General features: G+C 41.2%; 1 protein-coding gene across 2 annotated transcripts; it reads right to left on the reverse strand.

The window, feature by feature from the left end:
* Positions 1–743: 743 nt before the first annotated feature.
* Positions 744–26,328, reverse strand: gxylt2 (glucoside xylosyltransferase 2). Of its 2 annotated transcripts, none has more exons than XM_039797506.1 (7): positions 26,022–26,328; positions 17,932–18,130; positions 16,648–16,779; positions 10,635–10,886; positions 10,198–10,321; positions 6,819–6,991; positions 744–2,306 (listed from the first exon to the last, which is right to left on the reverse strand). In XM_039797506.1, the coding sequence occupies exons 1-7, from the start codon at positions 26,297–26,299 to the stop codon at positions 2,130–2,132; spliced, it is 1,335 nt and encodes a 444-aa protein (XP_039653440.1). In that variant the 5' UTR covers positions 26,300–26,328; the 3' UTR covers positions 744–2,129. The 2 variants fall into 2 exon arrangements, with proteins under 2 accessions (XP_039653440.1, XP_039653441.1); XM_039797507.1 differs by having other exon boundaries at positions 25,620–26,147.
* Between the last annotated feature and the right edge of the window lie 28 nt (positions 26,329–26,356).

Consider the following 26,356-nt stretch of genomic DNA (forward strand, 5'->3'; position numbering starts at 1 on the left):
CCTGCCTATAAAATAATCATTGATTATAACACAAATATTTAGCAATACAGAATAATTAGCCTGCCTATAAAATAATTGATTATAACAAAATATAGCAATCCATTGATTAAGATGTATAATGAAATATGAATACAATTGGTGGTGTGTGTGTGTATGTATATATATATATATATATATATATACACACACACACACAAACACATATATATATATATATATACATATATATAATATATACACACAGTATTGTATTTCATTCTATATATCACACAGAGAGATGCATGTGAGTATTTGATCGATATACATGACAACTTCTGTATGCTCCCTCGTCCATCTGCCTACCGGATAATGTGAATTACACACACACACACACACACACACACACACACACACACACACACACACACACACACACACACACACACACACACACACACACACACACACACACACACACACACACACACACACACACACACACACACACACACACACACACACACACACACACAGCATTGTGGTTTTGTTAAACATGTTCAGACAATCAGAAATGTAATTTTTTTCCATTGAACGAAACACAATTTCCTCTTTAGAATGGGACATTTGTATAGTTATTGTCAACAGGTTTTGAAAACAATAGTTGTTTTCATAAAAAAAAACATTGTACTTATTTGATTAAAAAAATAAGTTAAAAACCTGTTGAATATTATTGAGCAACTGAACAGACGATTGTCCTTACAGAGTGACGTTACCAAGGCTCTTTATTATCTAAACAATAGTAAAGAAACAAAAGAAACAAGAGCGTGATTGTCAGATGTTGAATGGCTTTTTTTTATATTACGATCAATACACTTGTTATGTATTGTACTCTAAGTCTGCCTTAATGATTTTGCTAATTTTATTTCCTCAAACATTCAAATATCTTATAGAACTACCATGGGCCATGGGTGAAACACATACAGTGGTAAGCTCAGTTAAAGTCCAATATAAAACAACTATTGCTACCACATTAACTTTCAAAAAAAAAAATATATATATAAATGCAGATGCTTATGTCAAGACAGATCTTTTGTTTTGTAACTGAGACACAGTACATTGCATTGATTTATTTAGAAACACATGTTGACTGTACAGCCATGTTTAGTTTCCAGTTTGAATGATATATTTAGATCATTACATCACATTAAAAGTAATGCGGCTCAAACATACGATGTGTTCACAAAAGACCATACATCATATTATAAACTAAGATACCCTCTCAAAACACACACATACACACATCTATACCAATCATTTTCTTGTAACAGTAAATATGACAGACATGATTTTTTTTTTTTATGCTAGCACTTTTGGTTTTCACTCGGACAATGTAGCATCTAATGTGGACATGTTGCGTACCGACAACCATCCAGTCCTAATATCATTCTGAAAGTGCATTATAACATTCGTATATAACATATAAGTCCGTATCTCCTCTGTTGTGCTGTATTTAATACTGTCAGTGGCATTTGGCAACTGCAGAACAGACCAAGAACTTGCAACTCTTCTCATTCACACAAGCTCGCAGTTCAAGTTGTTTGCCGGGAAAACATTCACATAATTTTAGAGGAGCGGTTTAGAAATCTACTACTTCAAGTAGGAAAGCTTTCCAAAGTCCAAAGTCGGCTTTGTTTAGTTTACACCATGTTCATGAGGAAAAATAAAGAAGGTACATACACAAATATTCCAACGTTTTGCTGGAGATAAAGAGCTCATCCTTTCATAATTCTTGATTTAAAAAAAATTATTTGTGCAGTCTTTTTTTTTCACTGTAGCTTTTCAACATTGTCATACATTTCATCGCCGTACATAACTGGAATGTGAAAAGTTTAGGACGGCAATAAGGCAAACCTATTCTACAGCATCACTGGCCAGCACTGTATGCTTCTCTGTATACATAGGCTCATTACCCATACCGTGATTAGAGGATCGTAATGTTCATAAGACCCTTCCAGAAAGTGTTATGTGTAGAATACGCTGCAAACGGAGAGCCGACAGTTCAGTCTGGGACATGCCGGTATGACACATAATCCGCAGAAAGGTGGTTATTGGTGTTGTCAGATAAAACAGGGAGTCCATTTATCCATCAGTTATTTGTGCGGTCTGACATGCCGGACCACTTTGTCCTCAAACACCTTTCTCATGGTCTTTTCTATCTGCTTGAGGAAGACTTGAGGAACCCGTCCACACAGGGTGTTGACCGTGTCCAGGAACTTGGTCTGGATGGGGTAGAACAGCGACTGGAACATGTTGTCCTCAAAGGGAAACTGCAGGGACAGAGTCATTGTCCTGTGTCAGTTCTGATCCCAAAGCTATTTCAGTCCGATAGTTTTTTAATGGAACATATCAGACTAAATGGTATTTACAAATTCTGTCAGCAGGGGTGGGGTGGGGTGGGGTGGGGTGGTGTTCTGTGTTAATCATAAATTATGACCCAGCTTGTCTTTAAGAGGCTTATCTCAGTAGAGCAGGGGGTGAATGACTCTGCTGCCGGAGAAAATAAATTCTAAATTTAAAAAGTGACCCAGATTGTTTGATGCAAGCGAGAGAGAATTTATATCACAGAGTAAAGCTACTCCTTTTCGGAGCTGGAGTCATTAAAATAACAGTCCAACGTTTTGGGAAATATGCTTCTTTGCATTACAGAGTCAGATGAAAAGATGAATATTACCACCTTTTCAGCTGTTGGGAGGTGATAGAGCTAGGCTAGCAGTTTCCCCTGCTTCCAGTCTTTGTGCTAAGCTAGGCTAAACATGTAAGACTGTATTAGGAAGCACAGACTTGAAATTGATATAGACCTATTTACCCGACTCTGGTTAAATAGTAAGCAAGAGTTTATGATGCAGAGTGTATTTGCTCCTCTATATTTTGGGTGTATTCACATTGCTCATATATGGTTTGAACGAGCTTGAGAGGCTAGCTAGGACAATTAGCTGTATAGGTTAATGTTTGTAGATGATGTTTAGCTGCATCCATTAACTACATAATACTCATAATTCATCTAAATAGCTTGACCTTTGCTTTAAAGGTCCGATGACATGGTGCTTTTTGGATGCTTTTATATAGAACTTAGTGGTCCCCTAATACTGTATCTGAAGTCTCTTTTATATAGACCTTAGTGGTCCCCTAATACTGTATCTGAAGTCTCTTTTATATAGACCTTAGTGGTCCCCTAATACTGTATCTGAAGTCTCTTTTATATACGCTTGTATTTACAGTGCCTTCCCGACAAGTATTCGGCCCCTTTGAACTTTTCGACCCTTTTGCCGCCACATTTCAGGCCTCAAACATAAAGATATAAAACTGTAATTTTTTGTGAAGAATCAACAACAAGTGGGACACAATCATGAAGTGGAAAGAAATTTATTGGATATTTCAAACCTTTTAAACAAATAAAAACTGAAATATTGGGCGTGCAAAATTATTCAGCCCCCTTAAGTTAATACTTTGTAGCGCACCTTTTGCGCCGATTACAGCTGTAAGTCGCTTGGGGTATGTCTCTATCAGTTTTGCACATCGAGAGACTGACATTTTTGCCCATTCCTCCTTGCAAAACAGCTCGAGCTCAGTGAGGTTGGATGGAGAGCGTTTGTGAACAGCAGTTTTCAGTTCTTTCCACAGATTCTCGATTGGATTCAGGTCTGGACTTTGACTTGGCCATTCTAACACCTGGATATGTTTATTTGTGAACCATTCCATTGTAGATTTTGCTTTATGTTTTGGATCATTGTCTTGTTGGAAGACAAATCTCCGTCCCAGTCTCAGGTCTTTTGCAGACTCCATCAGGTTTTCTTCCAGAATGGTCCTGTATTTGGCTCCATCCATCTTCCCATCAATTTTAACCATCTTCCCTGTCCCTGCTGAAGAAAAGCAGGCCCAAACCATGATGCTGCCACCACCATGTTTGACAGTGGGGATGGTGTGTTCAGGGTGATGAGCTGTGTTGCTTTTACGCCAAACATAACGTTTTGCATTGTTGCCAAAAGTTTGATTTTGGTTTCATCTGACCACAGCACCTTCTTCCACATGTTTGGTGTGTCTCCCAGGTGGCTTTTGGCAAACTTTAAATGACACTTTTTATGGATATCTTTAAGAAATGGCTTTCTTCTTGCCACTCTTCCATAAAGGCCAGATTTGTGCAGTATACGACTGATTGTTGTCCTATGGACAGAGTCTCCCAGCTCAGCTGTAGATCTCTGCAGTTCATCCAGAGTGATCATGGGCCTCTTGGCTGCATCTCTGATCAGTCTTCTCATTGTATGAGCTGAAAGTTTAGAGGGACGGCCGGGTCTTCGAGATTTGTAGTGGTCTGATACTCCTTCCATTTCAATATTATCGCTTGCACAGTGCTCCTTGGGATGTTTAAAGCTTGGGAAATCTTTTGTATCCAATCCGGCTTTAAACTTCTCCACAACAGTATCTCGGACCTGCCTGGTGTGTTCCTTGTTCTTCATGATGCTCTCGCTTTTACACGGACCTCTGAGACTATCACAGAGCAGGTGCATTTATACGGAGACTTGATTACACACAGCTGGATTCTATTTATCATCATTAGTCATTTAGGTCAACATTGGATCATTCAGAGATCCTCACTGAACTTCTGGAGAGAGTTTGCTGCACTGAAAGTAAAGGGGCTGAATAATTTTGCACGCCCACTTTTTCAGTTTTTTATTTGTTAAAAAAGTTTGAAATAGCCAATGAATTTCGTTCCACTTCATAATTGGGACCCACTTGTTGTTGATTCTTCACAAAAAATTACAGTTTTATATCTTTATGTTTGAGGCCTGAAATGTGGCAAAAGGTCGAAACGTTCAAGGGGGCCGAATACTTTCGCAAGGCACTGTATATAGACCTTAGTGGTCCCCTAATACTGTATCTGAAGTCTCTTTTATATAGACCTTAGTGGTCCCCTAATACTGTATCTGAAGTCTCTTTCCCGAAATTCAGCCTTGGTGCAGAATTACAGCCACTAGAGCCAGTCCCACAATGAGCTTTCCTTAGTATGTGCCATTTCGGTGTCTGTAGCTATTGAGGAGGAGAGAGAGGGGGCAAGGTGGAGGGTGGGGGTGTGACCTTGACCAACTGCCACTTTGCTTGTTTGAAAGCCATGATGTCTCTCTCTCTCTCATGGGTGGGTCAAATTCTCTGGGGGGGCAAAGCAGAGAAAGGGGAGGTAACCTTGCTCCTTATGACCTTATAAGGAGAAGATTCCAGATCGGCCCATCTGAGCTTTCGATAGACTCGTTCGAGATGAGCCAGATCTGCGCAGAATCGATCACCTGCAATCGCCGCCCAATGCATGCCGGTTAGATTTGTGTCCGACTTGATCCCGACTCGCTCTGACGTCATGCACACGTGGGCAACGATAATCTCACGAGACCAAGGCGCAGGGCAGCGCAGTTGCTTTTCACCAACTGCAAGAGCCAGGCGGACGCAGGCGGACCCAGTGCATGCTGGGAAACGCCGGCCTCTCAGCTGATCGAACAGCTGATTGGTTCAGAATCGACTCAACATGATGACGTTATGTATAAACGTTTTATTGATTTTGAATCGGAGGGATTTTAACTGTGATTTGTCTGATTTAAAGGCTTATTCTGTACAGAACACATGTAGTGTGGCTGATAGTTATGTTTAGAAGTCAGAGAGACTAAATCTGTTCAGATTACGGATCATCTACAGTGTGTTGTTAATTAAAATCAGCAACAGATCGCATGTAGAGCATTTTGACAGCTACTCTGTCATAATAAAATCAACTGGAGACTGTGTAGGAGCAGATATATGGGTCTGATAACATTTTATTAAATCGGAATCGGACCACCAGTGTTTGTGTCACTTCCTGTTCAGCCTGAAGGCTGCTGGAATCAGCTGGAAAACTGTCCGACTTGAGAGCGGATTTTTGTCACCGCCCCCGGCTGCTGCCGCCTGCTCTCGTCCACTTTACAGGCGAGGCGCAGTTCATCTCGAATGAGCCTATTTTCTCAAAAGTCAGAGCAGGATACCCAGGGTTCGGTTTACACCTATCACCATTTCTAGCCACTGGGGGACCATAGGCAGGCTGGGGGAACGCATATTAATGTTAAAAAACCTCATAAAGTGACATTTTCATGCCATGGGACCTTTCATATATAGTTGTCTCGCACCCCCTCTTTATTCTGTTTAACTTAACTACTTTCTTGCAAGTATTTAAAAAACGGTTATAGTTCTAAACCATATCTAGGCACCAGTGTTTCATATGATTCTATACAGCAGATATTTTTGATGCGCCACAGCGGGAAAAGCCCAGGTGTAACTAATAACATTAATGAGGTATAATATTGAGACCCTGAAACTGACACACCTGAATGGAATGCAGCCATCATTAATGTAATTAGTTACACCTGTGTTTTTCTGCTGTAACATGCCCACTGTGAAATGCTCTATTTTAGCAGCTAGTCTTTTGGGATGATTAAATCTATTATTATCTCACTTACAGTACATTATTTTTTTTTTTTTTTTTTTTAAATACAAATAGTGTCATAAGTACACATGATTGAAAACTTCTCTACTGTTTCCCATCTAAGCTAATTATGGGTTAAGGACTTGTGGAAATGAACTGGGCATAGGGATCATCATTTTTTTTTTTTTTTTTAATAGCGCACACTAAAACTAATGAAACGGTCATAAATATTGTTACTGAGTGACCAACCGCCTTGCACTGTACGCGGTGCTTCAACAGAGGGCGCTATGCATCAATACCATTTTGTGTCAGCAAAACTTGAATATCCGACAGGGATACTTACTTCACGTATTGCATCATAGACTACTTTGAACGCAGGCTGCTTGTCATCATGATACACTCCACGGTTGCCGTGGAGGATGGACACACCCTCTTCTTCAGCCCCTTTACAGTTACTCCCGTACATACAGTGATCCGGCCTGTAGTTCCACTGGCAGGGAAAGATGAAGAGACACTCTGGAGGGGGGGGGGGGACAACACACAAGACGAGAACACATCATTGCTACGTATTACAACAAAAACGTAATACGATGCCAGGACCCAGAGAGGACAGTAACTCATGAAGGTTTCAAAGGCAGGTTTGTGACTGGTAGATTGCTGGTTTGATTTCCCTCGACAACTTAAGAAAATCTGGATGGAGAACTTGGTATAAAACGTACATATTCAGATGACTTTATTGTCCATTAGATTTGCATAACATGGAAATGTGTCTTTGGTACTGGCATAGCCTATAAGACAAAAGTAACAAACAGACAGACAGACCAGCCAGGAACTGTGGGGTCAGCACTCGCCATGCACACACCCTTCTGTCCTTCCTCTGGTTTATGCTTAAAAAAAAAATAAAAATAAAAACACATATAGCCTATATGGAAAACACCATTTTCTTCCATTTCACCTGGTTTATAAGTTGAGAGTAATCAAATATCCACATTAAATGTGACCACCATTATCACTGGACCACAGCAGACTGGTAGTATGACTGGAGGACTTTGGGAACAAATACAAATCGTATGTTTCTGGGAAAAAACAAACGAAAAAAAGTAAATATTCAAAAAGTAAATATTCATACAGACACATTTCATGTAGACACCAAACAGCCAGGAGTAGGAGTTGTGTTGTCCCACAATGGATGTATCTATCTACTGAACGTTTTTAGGTTTCTGTATTCAAAGATTGATGGGTCTTTTGGCTTCACCTGGCCAACTGGCCATACATACTTAATTAAAAAAAATTATTTGGTGATCAGACTGGAGATTTTTTTTTTTTAAATAAAAAGTATATTGCACCTAATGGTTTAAAAGGTGGATTTTTCCACAATTTTTATTTTTTTCTGGATGTCATGTAACTGACTGTGGCAAAGTCACTCTCCTCCAGAGAGCTTGTGTCCCACACACAAACAATTTAAAGAAAAAGGAATATAAAAGGATGCAAGATGAACTGATTGGGAACAGAGGTAGGGATGTGTCATCCTCCTCTGTACTGTCTGCAAGCATTATTGTTTCTTTGTTGTTTCTCTTTCCCATCTATTTATTTATTTATTTGCAACTAATCAAAGACAGCAAAACACCACAAAATCCTTTACACTGAGAGGCACGCTTGAGCAAAGCAATCAACCTCCAAATGCTCCAGTACAGCAGCTCAATGGCTGATGGTTGTAACAGCTGCAAAGAAGGAATGTGTATGCTGCAAGAATGACCATCGTACATAGGAAGTAGCACAGATGTTGATACATATTTGAACCCATTGAACCCATATCGATATATTATATACAGTTGGGTACACTGGCCTAAAGGATTATAAGGAACACCATATTTGTACCGTGTTTGACCCCCTTTCGCCTTCAGAACTGCCTTAATTCTTCGTGGCATTGATTCAACAAGGTGCTGGAAGTATTCTCTAGAAATGTTGGCCCATATTGAGAGGATAGCATCCTACAGTTGATGGAGATTTGGGGGATGCACATCCTGGGCACAAAGCTCCCGTTCCACCACATCCCAAAGATGTTCTCTTGGGTTGAGATCTGGTGACTGTGGGGGCCATTTTTAGTACAGTGAACTCATTGTCATGTTCAAGAAACCAATTTGAAATGACTCGAGCTTTGTGACATGGTGCATTATCCTGCTGGAAGTAGCCATCAGAGGATGGGTACATTGTGGTCATAAAGGGATGGACATGGTCAGAAACAATGCTCAGGTAGGCTGTGGCATTTAAACGATGCCCAATTGGTACCAAGGGGCCTAAAGTGTGCCAAGAAAACATCCCCCACACCATTACACCACCCATTCTCCTCTGACCTCTAGCATCAACAAGGTATTTTCGCCCCCCAGGACTGCAGCATACTGGATGCTTTTCCTTTTTCAGACCATTCTTTATAAACCCTAGAAATGGTTGTGCGTGAGAATCCCAGTAACTCAGCAGATTGTGAAATACTCAGACCAGCCTGTCTGGCACCAACAACCATGCCACACTCAAAGTTGCTTAGATCACCTTTCTTTCCCATTCTGACATTCAGTTTGGAGTTCAGGAGATTGTATAGACCAGGACCACACCCCTACATGCATTGATGCAGCTGCCATGTGATTGGTTGATTAGATAATTGCATTAACAAGAAATTTAACAGGAGTTCCTAATTATCCTTTAGGTCAGTGTACAGTTGTGTATATTTCATAAGCTCTGGTCTTTGTATGTGACTTATAGTACCAGGCAAAAGCTACATATACAGACAAAAAAAAAAAAACTAAATATACTAAACCAATACAAATAGATGTTTCTTCCCCATTTCTACTTAAACCACATGAATCCATACCGGAGGAGAGATCACAGTCTTTAGAAGGAAAATAAGTCACAACAATGCTTTTGGACTAATGTGAACATTCCTCTGGAGAAGGCAGAGAGCTCAAATCCGTTCCATGTTTAACAAACACTTCATTGGCTGTGTTTTCAGGCAAACACCAGCGTTGCCAGCTCTGCCTTAGCTCTGAGCACTTAATGCCCACATCTGGCTGCTGCAGCTGGAACTCTGCTGTAGCCTACAGCCTTGTGTGTTTACCGATTCAGATTCATAATCAACAGTTGAAATACGACACAAGTCATGCGAACATGTTGATCGCGTGAAACTGCTGTGTTGAAAGTGTGCAGACTAGTAATTTAAAGTGGATTTTTGATATTCTGGTTATGTCTTTTGTGGTTCTTCATTAGAGCATTTTAAAGCCTCTTTCTTGAGGGTACATAATGTGTTTTCAGTGTGATAATAATATGTTCTATGATCATTGTAGACACCACTACAAGTTAAAATTAAGACTTTTTAATACCATTTAGAATGACATTTAATATCAAATTCCTGGCCAGACTGGAAAGAGTATATAGGATATAATGGAATATCAGAAAGGATTTTAGGCTAAAACAAGAATTATCTACCAAGTACTTGAATTTAATACAATATTTTATTGTAGTACTCAATACATACATAGTTTGTGACAAAAGAATAAAGGAGTTATTTAATCTTATGAAAAGACAATACAAATGTAAGACCTTTGTGAACGAAATTTAAGACTTTCTAAATAAATGTAAGACTTTTAAGGCCTTATTTCTCAAATAATAAATTTAAGACATTTTTAAGACTTTAAGACACCGCGGGTAACCTGCACTAAAAAGGACCATACCTGGGTTGTAGTGGAAGATAATGTTTAGAAGGTCCTGGTCTCCCCAGGTGATGTGGTTCTTGTACTTCTGATAGAGTGGATGTAGGATATCCTCCCATGACAGGCCACTGGGGATCATACTGTTCTGAAATACCAAAAACAATGTTCACTCGCAAACAGCTCAAAACACATCATCAAAGGAGGAGCACATTTGCATTCCCACTTCCATTTGCAATCTGCTGGCAGCTCTAAGAGCTGGAGAGCTGCTAAATTGAGTTCTGAGGGCACAAGTGTGTGCCTCTAGCGCGATAATCAGAAAGCTTCAATTGCCGCCCACCCACAGCACTGTGACTGGAACTCAAAGAAAATAACCTTCAGAATGCAAAAGAGAAATCACAGCTCACTTAAGCTTTCTACTGATCAGAGTGCGCATGAATACGAAAATGTTTTGACCTCACTTTGAACATTGTGCTGCGGATCCTTGTGAGATTCATCAGCATGACACCAGAGTTGACCCCCGTTACTCCATAGAAAGGGTGGCGTGCAAAGCGGCTGTACCAGCCAATCTTTGGGACCTCGTGCTCTGGGGCCATTGCTGCCAGTTGAGTGCTGTTGAAGGACTTCAGGAGACTCCAGATATCATCCATGGGCCGCAGGAACAGCACATCGGTGTCTACGTAGAGTAACGAGTCCACGTCTTTCAGGATGACCTGGGAGGACACAATTGTAGTCGTCATTAGAAGATTTGAGACCACAATATTTCATCTAAAGAACTAGAAAGGGCATTATTACTAGGGGATGTCCAGGGATGTCTTCTCCTTATGATGTCATAAGGAGAAAGGTTTCCTCCCCTTTCCTCTCCTCCTCAATAGCCTCAGACACAGAAATGGCACATCCTAAGGAAAGCTCATTGTGGGACTGGCTCTAGTGGCTGTAATTCTGCACCAAGGCTGAATTTCGGGAAAGAGACTTCAGATACAGTATTAGGGGACCACTAAGACCTATATAAAAGCATCCAAAGAGCACCATGTCACGGGACCTTTAAATATTGAATATCTGCCGATACTCTGTTCTGATCCGATACTTGTAGCGCCCTGCCAAACAATTGTATTGCAGACATTGTGTGGATCTTGGACCGTTTTCACTTTCTAGTTAAAAGGACTTCCACACTGATGACATTTAGCCATATAAATGAGTATTGACGAGTTACTTGCGAGCTTAAGTTCCGCAGCAAATTATGCTCTGCTGACGTAAATGATCGGATTAAGGTGCTAGGGGTGACTGCCGATCCCCGATCAGTTAAAAAATACCCATAATGGCTCCGTTCCAATACTTGAGATCGGCACATCCCTAATTATTACACCATGTAGTACTAAATTAAGTTAAATAAATAAACCTGCTGTTGGTAAATAGTCTCAAATACGTTGCATGGAAAAATCTTACATGTCATAGTACACTGTCTACATGTTACAGTAGGTGCACCTCCTCTTTTGCACAAACAGCCGCTCACATATTAATAAAACATTATTATAAAAAAATGCAGAAAGCATCAAGAGGTTCAGCCTAGATCAGATCAACTAAATGTCTGAGTGGAAAAAAAAGTGGCATTCAACATCAAACAAACCCTGCAGTTTCAGTGTTTTAAAGGAACACGCCGACTTATTGGGACTTCAGCTTATTCACCGTATCCCCCAGAGTTCGATAAGTCCATACGTACCCTTCTCATCTGAGTGTGTGTAGTAACTCGTCGTGCACTGCAACTTCTGCTACTTGGGCGGAGTGATTTACTCGCAGCGCATGAGAAGCCCCGTGGTGAGGATGCTTTGCAGGTGTGCGCTAATCCCTCCGCCCAAGTAGCAGCGCTTCGACTTCTGAGAATATAGTTCCCAGTATGTATATGATTAAGATGGCTGTGTCTCATGTGACCTTGTTATTTGTACACGCTGTGACTCTACAAATCACAACATGTAAATAGGAAAATGTTGGCGTTATTTTGTCACTTATTGGGAGCAGTAAGCTAGTTTGGAGCCAGTTACCTCCAGGATCTGTGCTAAGCTAGGCTAGGCTAGCGGTGGGCGCGCCAGACAGAGTTACGACACGCACGGAGACGAGAACGGTATGTATGGACTTATCTAACTCTGGGGGATACGGTGAATGAGCTAAAGTCCCAATAAGTCGGCGTGTTCCTTTAACAAAACTAGATGCCAGGCTTGAACAGCTCTCTGAGACACAGAGGGCTAAATACTAACAATGACAATGCTAACATGCTGCTGTTTGGCGAGTGTAATGTGTACCATGTTTACCATCTTAGTTTAGCGTGTTAGCATGCTAACATATGCAGCATATTATCAGTTATCGTATTGCTAATGACCACAAAACACAGATACCATTGGTTATCGTCACATATTCCTTATTGGTGCATCTCTAATATTAATAAAACCAACAATAAACCAGCATCAAAAGCTTCGGCCCAGTTCTGATCAACTACACACACGCTTTGAGTGTGAAAAAGTGGGATTTAAGGGACTTTAAATATAGTTCAACATTCAACAATTCCCCCAGTTCAGAAAGAGTTGACAACATAGGATTTTGTCCACCCCTGTTGCCAGATAATAATGGTGTGATAAAAAAAAAACACATACAGTCAGTAATAAGACAGAGGTGATCTGTGAAAGAGAATCTTAGAATTCTCAGAAGAAAAATGCTGACTTCCACTGTCTGATAAGAACAATGCGACGAGTCACAGATGAGACAATTACTTCCTGTATCCACTGATGAATTGTGCTGTCAATGCATGGCAGACGGATTACAGGGCCAGTTTGGCTGAGATAAGATTTCACCAGCAGCCAGACTTCAGAGCTGAGAAACTTTGAGAGTTTAAACTATATTTCAGACAGCCAAAGTGACTTCCCAGTATATAGTAGATGGACAGAGTGAATTATGTATTACTATACTGTTTCGCACATGCTGTCAAGGAGTTTACTTGTACCTGTCGCAATATGCTATTTAGAATATGGCAGACAGAGGGTCAGAGTTTCAACAATGCTAACTGGGAGCGGAGCGAGTCGACTGGTAGTAAGAAACCACGGCGCCACGCGGTGTGTTCGACCATGGACTGGGCTGGCTCTGTCGGATTATGTTGCTGACAGCAGCGAGGAGCGAGTGCTGGTGTGAGTGACAAACCATCAATCACTACCAACAAGCCCAAACCGAGGTTTCAGCAGCCTCATTTTACATATGTATATTCACAGCTATGGAATAGAAGCCACAGTGGAGTGAGTAGGAGAACACAGATTTCTATGTCAATATGACACTTTCTTAAAAAGGCCCATGGCTTGAAAATTTCACTTTATGAGTTTTTTTTACATTAATATGAGTTCCCCCAGCCTGCCCATGGTCCCCCAGTGGCTAGAAATGGTGATAGGTGTAAACCGAGCCCTGGGTATCCTGCTCTGCCTTTGAGAAAATGAAAGCTCAGATGGGCCGATCTGTACTCTTCCCTTTATGACATCATAAGGGGAAAGGTTACCTCCCCTTTCTCTGCTTTGCCCGCCGCCCACAGCTGCCCAGAGAATTTGGCCCGCCCATGAGGAAATAGAGCTACGGTGGCCGCAAGCTGGTCAAGGCCACACCCCCACCCTCCACCTAGCCCCCCCCCCTCTCCTCCTCAATAGCATTTTAGAAATGGCACGTCCTAAGGAGAGCTCAATGTGGGACTGGCTCTAGTGGCTGTAATTCTGCACCAAGGCTGAATTTCACGAAAGAGACTTCAGATACAGTATTAGGGGACCACTAAGGTCTATATAAAAGAGACTTCAGATACAGTATTAGGGGACCACTAAGGCCTATATAAAAGAGACTTCAGATACAGTATTAGGGGACCACTAAGGTCTATATAAAAGAGACTTCAGATACAGTATTAGGGGACCACTAAGGCCTATATAAAAGAGACTTCAGATACAGTATTAGGGGACCACTAAGGTCTATATAAAAGAGACTTCAGATACAGTATTAGGGGACCACTAAGGCCTATATAAAAGAGACTTCAGATACAGTATTAGGGGACCACTAAGGTCTATATAAAAGAGACTTCAGATACAGTATTAGGGGACCACTAAGGTCTATATAAAAGAGACTTCAGATACAGTATTAGGGGACCACTAAGGTCTATATAAAAGAGACTTCAGATACAGTATTAGGGGACCACTAAGGTCTATATAAAAGAGACTTCAGATACAGTATTAGGGGACCACTAAGGTCTATATAAAAGAGACTTCAGATACAGTATTAGGGGACCACTAAGGTCTATATAAAAGAGACTTCAGATACAGTATTAGGGGGCCACTAAGGTCTATATAAAGCATCCAAAAAGCAGCATGTCATGGGACCTTTAATGGATTCTAAACCATAAAAAGAAAACGGGATGTCCGAAGTTTTCGCTTAAAGCTTGCATCCATGGTGACCTTTGAATGAATAAATCACATCAGTAAAGTTTATATTTATTTTTCAATAGAAAAAGATAGAGGAATATAAGAAACTGAAGAAAAAAAAAAGTGCATACTCAATCTTAAAGTGATGGTTCGGAGTAATTTCACCCTAGGGTCCTTTGCACCATGACCTCGAGACACCTTTTCTAGAAAAGCTTTTCATTGGGAGAGTTAAGGAGTATATAGCGTTATCCGCTGAATAGCTTAGCGCAGGGGCTAACGGACTATCGCGTTTATCCTCAGACTGAATGATACAACTTTACACCTAGTACAAATAGGTTATGTACTCATAAAACGATGGATTGGAAAGTTTGTAAGTACACCAGAAGTTTATGTAAATAACAAAAATATTTATTAATTTAGTTTATTTTTTTTAAAGTAAGTGCTGTAGTATAACTAGCAGGAGACACGTTATAATTGAGGTAAGTTTGGAGACATTACCTTATATAATCATTAAATTAATACATATTTTTGTTGCATCTCTTTTCGATGTTGTAATTTGTAGACGGCCCTAAGCACTCGTCTTACTGCAGCAGCAACAACAACAACAACAGCAGAGAGCAGAAGCCAACAGGCAAGTGTTATTTACATAAACTTCTGGTGTACTTACAAACTTTCCAATCCATCGTTTTATGAGAGCATAACCTATTTGTACTAGTGTAGAAGTTTGGTATCATTTCGGGCATTATTAGTGGGGTCATTTACGAGATACATCACTGGATCCATTAGCCTCTGCGCTAAGCTATTCAGCTGATAACGCTACTCTACGCTAACTCTCCCAATGTTCGACCCAGGTGAAAAAAGCTTCTGGGTGTATGTTTGGCTCGAGGTCATGGTGCAAAGGACCCTAGGGTGAAATTACTCCGAACCATCACTTTAATTCTATTCCTGAATACAGGCATGGCACCTGAGAACGTTAAGCCCTGCAATCAAAATTAGATGAGTTTCCCGTATCCTTCAGCCTTAGTTTCCAGTGCTGTAAATAAGATGTAGTTGTTTTACCCCTAAGAGGACCTGAGCAGAGCCGGAGTATAGTTCCAGGCAGCGTCTCTGTAGCAGGTCGAGAGCGGTGGAACCAAAGGTAGAACCCATGACAATGGCTACAACACCTAAAGTTATGGTTTGTTAAGTTCCCACAGTGGCAAAGGCCTACAGGAGAAGCCAAACTATTTTTTCACTGGGGGATCCACAACATATGTGCAGGTCTGACTCAAGTCTGAACCCTTGTGTTGTCTTCCCGTCAACCTTGAAACGAACACTTTTTTTCGACGTTTTAAATTGTTACATTTTTCTTCTACACATTTTCAGCGCTTATTTCTACATCCCATATTTTCGGATATAAAACAAAAATTTAAAACGTGTCAATGTGACCCAAAGTCAACACAAGGGTTAAGTTTACTCAAACCACCTCGAAGCCAGGCTGAGATCTTGGTGTAAAAGTGATGTGACAGGCCATTTTTTTTAACAATAAGTGGATATAGTTTTTTGCAGCAGTAACTGCCAAAGCATCCGCAGAAATATGCGATACTACAGAATCAGGACGGACCAATCCAACCCTTGCATTAGTCAAGACTATTGTAGAGGCAGAAAGACTACTCAGAAAGGTATTCCTGATAAAGTGAATAGTGAATGTTCATTGATTGCCTTGCAGCGAGTCTCACCTGCAACAGGTTCATTACATGGTAAGCAAGCTGGCTGTTATTTCAATGAACACCAGCAGAAAAAGACAATCAATAGCCTTCGCTTGATGAACGTGGTGGGTTATGTGATGCGTTAATGCTGCAGAAAAAGTGTGAACTCATCAATAATCACAAGTAATGAATTATAGCCATATTAGAGCCATATTCCGGTTATAAAATAAAAGGGTAGAGAAATGCTGTTTAAGTAGAAATTAAATGGATTAATGGCTTTTTCTTTTCTTAACAATGATTTATGACATTATCCATGGTGAGGATATGAAAGGAGATACGTGTTGCAGCCTTACGGGGAGGAAGAGTCTCTGAGCAGCACAGGGCTTGAAGAGTTTCTTCCACTCGTCAGCGTTCCCCACAGAGAAGGTGATTGGGTAGATTCTGTACTGGAACTTGGCGGAGACGGAGCGAGGCCACTGGTTCAGCTGGAAGTGAAGCAACACATCAATACATTACATTATACAGAGGGAGTGTCTAATGGACTTCGCAAAATGCTGAGTGATGAAAAGTGTGTGAGAAAACGCCCTTATAAACAAACAGTCATTCTGAAAGATGACCCCCTCTTTTTCGCAGACTTACCAGCTGTTGTTTGATTAAAAAGCTACAGTCTGAACGAGGGCAGGCACCCTGATGAACTCAACAGTGTATCGCTGAAGCTCGTGTTATCCGACCCGTTAGGGGCAGAGTCCCTCCGTAATCAGTTCAACTGTTTGGCCCTGAAAAGAGCGAGAGCGCCGCAAGCATTTTGGCAGCGTTTGCGCTGCGAGGACAAGAAATCTGAGGAGATTACGGACAACCCTTGTAAGTCCCTCAACACGCATACACCATGTCTCTTTACAGTGTGGTTGGACCTAAGCTCCTTGCTGTACATACACAGCATATGGGCTCTATTATCTAGGCCTTGGCTACCAATACTCCCTGTCTCCCACACAAGGGGATTTTCAACACATGGCAATGATCCCCCCTACACACGACGGCAAGCTCACAAGCTTAGGGTTTGGATTTAAAGCTGTTTAAGGTCCATTATTAGAAGTGATGTTTATAGACTGCAAGTTAGAATATCAGCAGAACTAATCAAAATCATGCCAGGCACCTCTGTAAAGGTGACTTTGAAGTGAAACATTGTAATGGAGAAAAGGCAGGGTGTCATGGTGATGAATGACTCCCAAGCAGAGATAAAAAGGCTTGTATGTCTGTACTATAGTGAGTCAGAGCTAAAACTGCTCTGATCTTGATATCATCTATTACAAAGAGAGGGGGAATGTTTAACATGCTCTGGATTTAATCAGAAGTCAGAGGACTCACTAAAAAAAAGTCTTATGTCATAAACGTTTATGACATGTTTACAATGTTTAGGACACGTTTATGACAGTGTCATGTCACTCTTACGTAGATACCTTCAAGTAAAGTGTAACCGAAAATGTTTCCAAACTTTTGACTGGTACTGTAGAAAAAATAAACCAAAATCAGTGTCGCTTATAGCTGAAAGTCTCTGTGGCACCACATTTGATTGTGTGCCTTTTTGTGAAAACCTGCACTGTATAGATTTGGGCATGAGGCCACTGGAGGCTTCTTACTCTTTCTTTAAACTGCGGGGCCAAAGGGTCTTCGGCAAAAATGTGAAACATGATCCTCTTGAGGCTGAACAGGAGGGCTGATTTGACCATGGCGAGGGTCTCGTCCAGACGATTCCCACAGGCCACCACAGCCAGGTGCATGACCTCCTCTGCCCGTTTGCGCCTGGTCACAGGTCTGGCCATGTTATTCCTCGGTTTGCTAAAACAGACATGCAAAAGACAGGTATGAAAAGTGTACTAAACTGCTAACAGTCTAGTACAAGATAAAAATGGGGCCCCATTCAACAAATGATGTACATGACGTGCAGTTTTTCTTCACCCAACAATGTTTTCAGATGTAAATGGGTCAAGGCCATGTGTGGGGAAAGTGGAGGAGGTTTGGATCTGCTGACAATCACTGAGTGCACAAGCCTTGCTTCCCTCACTTGTCGCCTGCAAATTTGCCTGTGTGCTGCTGAGTTGTACGGAACTTAGTCTTCCTCCACAGCGCCGCGGAGAAGGGTCTTGCTAGTCCACACAGCATTCCGGGATGGGAGAAAAACACGCTCTGGTTTATTGGCATTTCTTTAAACCAATCACAATCATCTTGGGCGGAGCTAAGCGCCGGATGGCGCAACGGTGCCTCTGCAAAATAGCCTCGGGAAGGAACTTGTTTTGGTGGAACATGTGTACGTCCAAAGGTTGTTTTAGTCGTGCAACAGAAAACTCCGACTGGACAGATAGTCTAGCTAGCTGTCTGGATTTACCCTGCAGAGATCTGAGGAGTTAACCACAGTCCTCAGAAAGTTTAAAATACCAACACAAAGACAGCGGAGGGTGACGAACATCCGGCCGAAATGAAAGACATCCGGTGGAACAATCCCGGAAATGAACCGTCGTCGATATAGACTACTGTACACTGAACTATACTTGAGTCAAAACATCCATTCAAAGTGAGAGTAAGGAAAGAAACTGTAATTTAAAATGCCCACATTAGGTTTGAACAACCCACATTTCTGATTTATTAAGGGCCAACAAATTCTGATAGTTTGTGGCAATATATAGACTACATGAACATTTTTATTCAAAAAAAAATTCCCTAAATTATATAGCAATTCAGCACTTATAATTGGAAAACCTATGAAACAGCACTTAAACACCCTTAATCCTCTCCGCTGTGTAACTAGGGCAGTTATTAACCTCTTGCTTCTTAAAATTCTCTTTTGCATCAACATTTATTTCACTGTCCATATACACTGCATTTAGCCGCTTCATTGCATACAGCTTGTATTAGAGATAACATTCAAAACGCCATTTCTTTTCTGGTTGCATGATTCCATCAAATGGAAATTGATGTGTTGTGCATTGCTTATACGCAGTTCTCTGTAATTCCGCCATGACATATTTCAATGACAACATAACAATTTTAGTTTTAGGTATTTGAACAAAGCTCAGCTGCACAACATGTGATTATAGACTCAGTGGTAGAACTAAAAAGGGTAGAAGAACAGGAGTAATTGTTATAACTATAATTCTTTCAGATCAAAATTGTGATTTAAAACCCACAATCTGCATTGTGTTTGTACATAATATTGCACAGAATAATCACAAATATATGTTGTTTTTACATAAATATAATCAAATTAAATTATGCAAAACCAACACCTTCAATCTTTAAGTAACCTTGGAGGGCTTTCTATAGACAAATTGACCAATTTAGCACACATTTACAGTAGTAAGGTAATACATTAGTAGTATACTTGACATTACAGCATTCTTAAATTCTGATGTAGCTGTATGAAGGGTTTATTATATTTAAAACTAAAGTATAAAAGTATGTGTAAACAATCTTCCCTTTTTGAAGATACATTATTTCTTTCAATACTGTAGACAAGCACATGTACATGGTATGATACCATGCAATACCATACCATACAATTTTCACACAGCCGGCCTATACTGTGAAAGCGTTTTTTCGCTGCAGCCCTACATATCACTGTTGGACAGTAATGGCATGTCACCTTATGGATCAGAAGCACAGAAATGTGTCTATTTCTTTATTTATATCTTAATGAGAATCAAGACAGAAGAAACAAGTGAAGGATTCAAGAAAAAGGTTGACGATCGCATTCATCCTCCTGTCAGCCAGACAAGATGAAGATTCAAGGATTTTTCTCAAAGACGTGTGTGCCTTCATGTATTGTTCAACGCCACCTCCACACACTCAGCAGTTTCTTTTCCTTCCGTAGCGTTGTGAGTTCCCACCGGACTTTGTTCCTCCACGCTCAAAAGCAAGGAGGTCCTTTATCTGATGGAAAAATGTGCTCTCTCTGCAGAGCTAGTGCTGCTGTGGTGTTAAAACATAATTAGCAGTGCAGAGCATCTCCCACTACGATATGGAAACATTTGTAATACTGGGGAGCCTGAAGCTAACGCCGACATCATCTAGCTTATAGGGCTGCACAATAGATTTTTTTTTTTTTTTTAAATCGCCATTGCAATATCAACTGGCGCAATAAACACATCGCGAAAGGCTGCGACAGATCGCTAAAGACACTCACGGATGTTTTGTGTTAGTTGAAAGGAAATATCAGTAGGAAACAGTTTAAAATGCAGTTTTAAAAGTAACGGCCATTCCTTTTTTTAGTGCTGCCTTTGATATTTAACTCAATGTTCAATTTGTTCAATAAAAGTCTTGAGAATGATTTCATTTTATATTTGTTTTAAATTCAACAAGCAATTGTTGCATTTTAGTAGAATACTGAAAGCAGCTGAAATGCAGAACTGCTTACACTTAAATATCTGTTTATTTATCGCAAGTAATATCGTTATGGCGATATTCAACAACGTTACCGCATATTGCATATTTTCCTCATATTGTGCAGCTCTACTAGCTTACGTGTCCTCCACATACACACGCTGCATGGGACTGGTTGTAATAACAACATGTTTAACATACTGTAGAAATGTGGCCGGGTTGGCTCAGTGGGTAGAGCAGGCGCACATATACTGAGAGGTTTATGCCTCGACGCAGTGGTCCAGGGTTTGAATCCGACCTGTGACGATTTCCTGTATGTCTTCCCCCCCCACCCCCCTCTCTCCCCCCTTTCTCACTTAGCTGTCCTATCAAATAAAGGTGGAAAAGCCCAAAAAATAATCTAGGAAAAAACAGTGGCACACAAAAAGAACAGAGAACCTTTTCTTTCAGCATGTAACGTTATTTGGGAGAACCAGTGGTTTTACGACTAAAGACTGCATTTTCCAAAAAGGCATGGATCGCCTCTGAGCCTGGGGGGGGGAGCAAAAAAAAAAGTCTGCCACAAAACGGATGTGAAGAGAGAAGAGTGAAATTTGACAGGTGGGTCGCAGAGCAGTCTCCAAGCGTGACACTTCGTTTTCTGCATGGCTGAGGGACAATGATGAACCCCAGATTAGGATGAATGAGAAGGTGCTGAGAAATCTGTCTGCCACGCTTTAAAGGCCAATGCTCTGTCAAGGTTGTTGAACACACATTCCTATTTCCCAGCAAAAAAAAAAAAACAAGCTATATCTCCTACACTGGTGTAATTACGCTGCACTTATTCATGCAAGATAAATGCCCTCGAAATGATTTCTGCATCAAATTTGATGGACAAAAGAAAAACACAAATTCCTTTGCTGCATAAAGCATGGGCTGCACACATGATGTTTCGTGTCATGGCACTGTTCCCCACATCTGGAAACAGTCTCAAAAAAAAAAAAAAAAACAGAAGAGGTACAAAACGACTGAATTCCTCACTGGCTGCAGAGTGAGCACATGAAGAGCCCTCTGCCTACAAAAGCACCAAAGCCAACCCTTTTAAAATCATGTAAGGAAAGAAAAAAGCACAGCACCTTTGAAGATAATGTCAAAGAAATGTACAGAAAGTACATGTACAGAGTGAAGCGCCAGAGTCCAAACTACACCACAGCACACCTTGAAGGCTTTTCATTAAATCAGCATAAAACGAGGTCATTTGGTGGACTCGTGCCCAACATGGTCACTTTGGTTTGAACCACTAGGTGTCAAGACCATTGAACTGATGTTCATCAGTTGTTGTTCAACATGTTCCCATCATACCTTTCCTCTAAAGGGAGAGGAAAGGGGAAAAGGGGATAGTACAGATTTCAGCTCTTCAAAACAGGCACAAAATGTAACCATGTGTCACTGAAACCTACGGATGCTTCTTCAGACCAATTAAAGGTGCTGTAGGTAGGACTGTGAAGTTCCAGGACTTAGCCAAAAAATTTGAATATCGACAACTTCTCAGTCCCTCCCCCCCTTTCCGTTAAAGCCCACAACGGGGTCCTAAGCCCCTCCCCCCCACAAGGTAGAATGAATGCATGTGCATGAGCAGTGAGACACACCCCCCCTGGTCCTGATTGGTGCATCTGAACAGGGAGCGGTGGATTTTTGCAAATCTCACTACAGGCTGTAGGTGGAGCCAGAGGAGCTGGATGTTTTTTAATGACCTGCATCATGTAGTTCTACTGGAACATAGGTTGAGTTTCAGCAAATATGACCTTTTATAAATCTTACCTACTGCACCTTTAACTGGATTCATGGCCCGCACTTTATTCAACAGGTTGCCAAGATGTGGCAAAGCAGAGAAAAATGTAGAAACTTTAGCAAATCTGTGGTGCTTGTTGTTGATGTAGCCACAGCCAGCTGATTCAAACTTTCATGGGACTCAGATTATCGGTTTTCATTCCCTTCGCCTTAAGAAATGGTTTACAGATTTCAGCTCTTCAAAACACAAAATGTGGAACCATGCCAATATCTAATTTTAAATTGTGCAGCTCTCTTTAGGTTTTTAAGAAAATGGTTTTTAATGCTATTTTTGAGGGTCACAAATGTGGTTAATTTTCTTGTTTCTTTACATTGTTTTTATTTCCTTTTCCTTTGAGGTGGGTAGATTTAAATCGATAAGAACATAGGATAGGCATATATAAGCTTTTGCTTCAGCCTAATCATTTTAGTCACTGTTTGAGTTTAAACTACGATATGTATATAATTATTGTTTTTATGATGACTGAATAAAACTACTACTACTACTACTACTACTACTACCGTGCACTGGGGCATCAGGATATGTCCGATACATATTTCCCAGTGAAAACTTGGTATTCTCTTTGGCATGATTGGTAAACTTTGACTTTCAAATTCTGCCACTTAGTACAGAAAACTACTTCGCACATCTACAACGTGAGACAGGTGGTCGGAGGGGGACAAGCAGGTTACAAGTTGCAAAGAAAACTCCCGCACGCTGTGTAACTTGCAAAAAAATAAATAATTAAAGTTTAATAGTAGGCAACATTTCAGTACTAGACCATCTTCAGGCATTTCAACTTTACATCTCTTTTGCACGTTAGACAACGTGTGGGAGTTTTCTTTGCAAATCCTTCTACTTAGAAATGGTCTATCTTTCTAGTCTCTCCTTCCACACCCTCTATGACTCATTCACTAGTACATTAAAAGTGAGTTAGCCAAACAGGCAGACTTAACTGCCCCCTGATGAGGCTCACACAAGCACCCCCCCCCCCCACCACCACCACATCGGGCTACACAGGCAAGCGGGGAGATTTCAAAACACTCCTCCGAGCAGAGAGAGTGTTCAGTCATGCAAGATGACATTTTTATAGCTGTGCATAATGCCACGGCAAGAGAGTGACTTCTTTACTGAGCGGAGCACTGCTGACCAAGATTTGAAGTGACAGGGCAAGGGATTTGTTTCAACACAAAGTATCAACACCCATCTAATCCTGTAGACGCAGGCCTTAATTCAATGGAACAAAGCAGATAGAAGGGTTACGTCTGTATTATTCTGCATTCGAACCATATACTGAAGGTAATAAAAGAGATCACAGTGAAGGAATGTGTACTTTATTTACAGGTGAACGCTCTGTTGCGACTACAATATGCCACAAGTTGGGATGTCTAGGGATGCAACCAACCCTTGTTTTTTGATCAATTAATGTGCTGATATCTTTGATCAATCGATTAATCGTTCGGTGTATTAAATGTTCATAAGTAGCGAATAAAAATCCCATCGGAATTCGAGGGGACATCTTGATGGTTTTGTCAAAGCACCAGTCAAAACACAAAGAACGTTCTATTTAAAAACCATATGAAAACCGAGAAAAGTAGCAAAATATTAATAATATTTTTTAAATCTTTAACCGGGAAATGTTTTGTGTTTTTACTTGATAAATGACAATGAATTAACTTTGTCATTTCACTAATGATTTAATCAAAAAACACACACACACACACACACACACACACACACACACACACACACACACACACACACACACACACACACACACACTCTGGGGGGACTGATGGAGCTCTGTTCTCTATTTTTGGTCACAGGAAGTAGTGTGATGTGTCAAAAGGAAATGATATGATTAGAAAAAACAGGGATGTTTGTCTATTAAGCATGCTGCACAGGAAATCTGTCCGCCTCTCACATTTACAGATGACGACAGTGTCGAGCAGCAAAAAAGTCAAAGATACACACCTATAATACAACATGTTTGTAGCTAAAGTCAATGGGAATTCTAGACAACCCTAAAATCAATGTTCTTCAGCCCTCAATGTACACTCATTATTCCTATGGTCCACATTAACATAGCCTTAGTACTGACTATTTTGTCAAGGCTTGATTGTGATACTAGAAAAATACACCCTATTGTTCAAATCCCTCTTGCTTTTATAAGCCCACCAAAACATCCATCCGATTAGCTCATGCAATTAAATAGAAGAAAGTTTTTCAGAGGCTTGAGCCAGAAGCTCAGTGTGTTGCCCCTAATCGCTGCAGCCAGTCTTAGCGCTTTCCAAACCTGGTAGTGTTTTTTTTCTTTTTTTTTTTTTTTTAACAGCCACCGGTGACCCCTTCCACCCCATCTCCCTTATCAGTGCTGAGCACACATGGAGGAGTGGGGTTTCTGGGAGGACGTAAAAAAAGGTCCTTTCTCAATGTAACACCTTGACGGCCTTTATCTACCGAACAGTGTCCCGAACCTGCAGTCTTGGCTTTGGAGTAGAATACATATTATTGCCTGCCGGTGGGGGCGGGTATCTCCACGACCACGCCGTGGCTATTATGGCATTGCTGGCATTCGGCCCAGGAGGAAACGAAGGGGATGTGTGAGGCTGAAATTAGAAAGCTGGAAGACATAATAAAATGCCTTCCCATCCTTGAACAGCAAATGACAATCTCTGCCTTTTGTCTAAATTTGAAAGGCTGCAAAAGAGATGGTGACTTAATCAGAGCATCTGTGACAGGGTGCAGCTTCTCCTGAACCATCCAGATGAGGAAATATCACCGGGCAAGCTTTTTACTCCCGCGTAAGATTGGTTTTTGGTAGACTTTGACAACAAGAGAGCGGTCAACAGGATGGGTATCCATTTTCTGTAGGCTTATTTCCAGTAATATCTCATTCACCATTGTTGCAGTGCAACAGACCACCATCCCGTGCTCATTTGTATTCCTTATTAATTGCAATGTATGTCTTTCAAGGTGACCTATACCCATTTGCAGAGGACTGAATTAAAAGGCCTAAAAAAAAAAAACAAGGGTCAAATGATCAAGATTTAGTGGTCAGGTAATTATTGGCTGATGTCCTCTCTGCAAATACTACCAATATTTCCACTTAAATCACTATTAGTCATGCTCTCTACTCACATTTCAGCCAGACATTTGGGCAGCCCCCGGATTACAACAGCGTGATTCACAGTCATATAAAAGAGGAAAGAAGTAAAGGACATCAAATGCAGCCAAGCAGCAGATTATGACCACATGCATGTTGGAAGTGTCCCATGACAGATCAAGCTATTGTGAAGCCAGCGTCCTTGAACACAACGTAGGCTGTTTGGATGGAGGGGAGCACGTCTGCTTCTAAAGCAGGATTAAACGCTGACACGCTCACTTCTTTTTGACCTTCCTAACGACAGGGAAGATGAGACTCAGCAACACCAACTAGTTCGTTACGCTTTGGCGTGTGCACAAATGGATACACGCGTGGAGGAAAACAGCTCATCAAGGCTGCAAATCGAAAGAGGAGAAAGAAGACGAACTCCCCCTCACCTCTTTGCATTCGCGCTGGCCGCCCTATTGATCGCCTTGCCCTCTTTCCGTCTCCTGAGAGGCTCCTCCGCACGCACGCCGTCTCGAGCGGACGATTTCTTGGCCAACTTCGCCGCAACATCGCGTCCGAGCTCAGGGGGCGACCGGGAAGAGTTGCTGCCCTCCTCTGCAACTTCGTTCAGCAGCGGATCGTCCGCGGCGTTGCCCCCCAAAAAGTACAAAAGTAGGAAAACTCCGAAACACACGGCGATCACAACTACTTTGCAGTGGATCCGCATGGTGAGAGCGACTCGTTGCGGGTGGGAAAGGCAGACGGTGCTCCGCTCATGTCTGCG

The sequence above is a fragment of the Perca fluviatilis genome, chromosome 4, assembly GCF_010015445.1.
Source record: "Perca fluviatilis chromosome 4, GENO_Pfluv_1.0, whole genome shotgun sequence".
Lineage (NCBI taxonomy): Eukaryota > Metazoa > Chordata > Actinopteri > Perciformes > Percidae > Perca > Perca fluviatilis.

What these genes read in the sequence shown, in the direction of transcription:
- gxylt2 (XM_039797506.1), bottom strand. Translation starts at nt 26,299, where the DNA reads ATGCGGATCCACTGCAAAGTAGTTGTGATCGCCGTGTGTTTCGGAGTT. An exon ending in TCCGCAGCACAATGTTCAAA is followed by an intron (nt 10,322 to 10,634) that starts GTGAGGTCAAAA and finishes TTGGTATTTCAG; the next exon opens with AACAGTATGATCCCCAGTGG. An exon ending in TCTATGATGCAATACGTGAA is followed by an intron (nt 2,307 to 6,818) that starts GTAAGTATCCCT and finishes CTGTCCCTGCAG; the next exon opens with TTTCCCTTTGAGGACAACAT.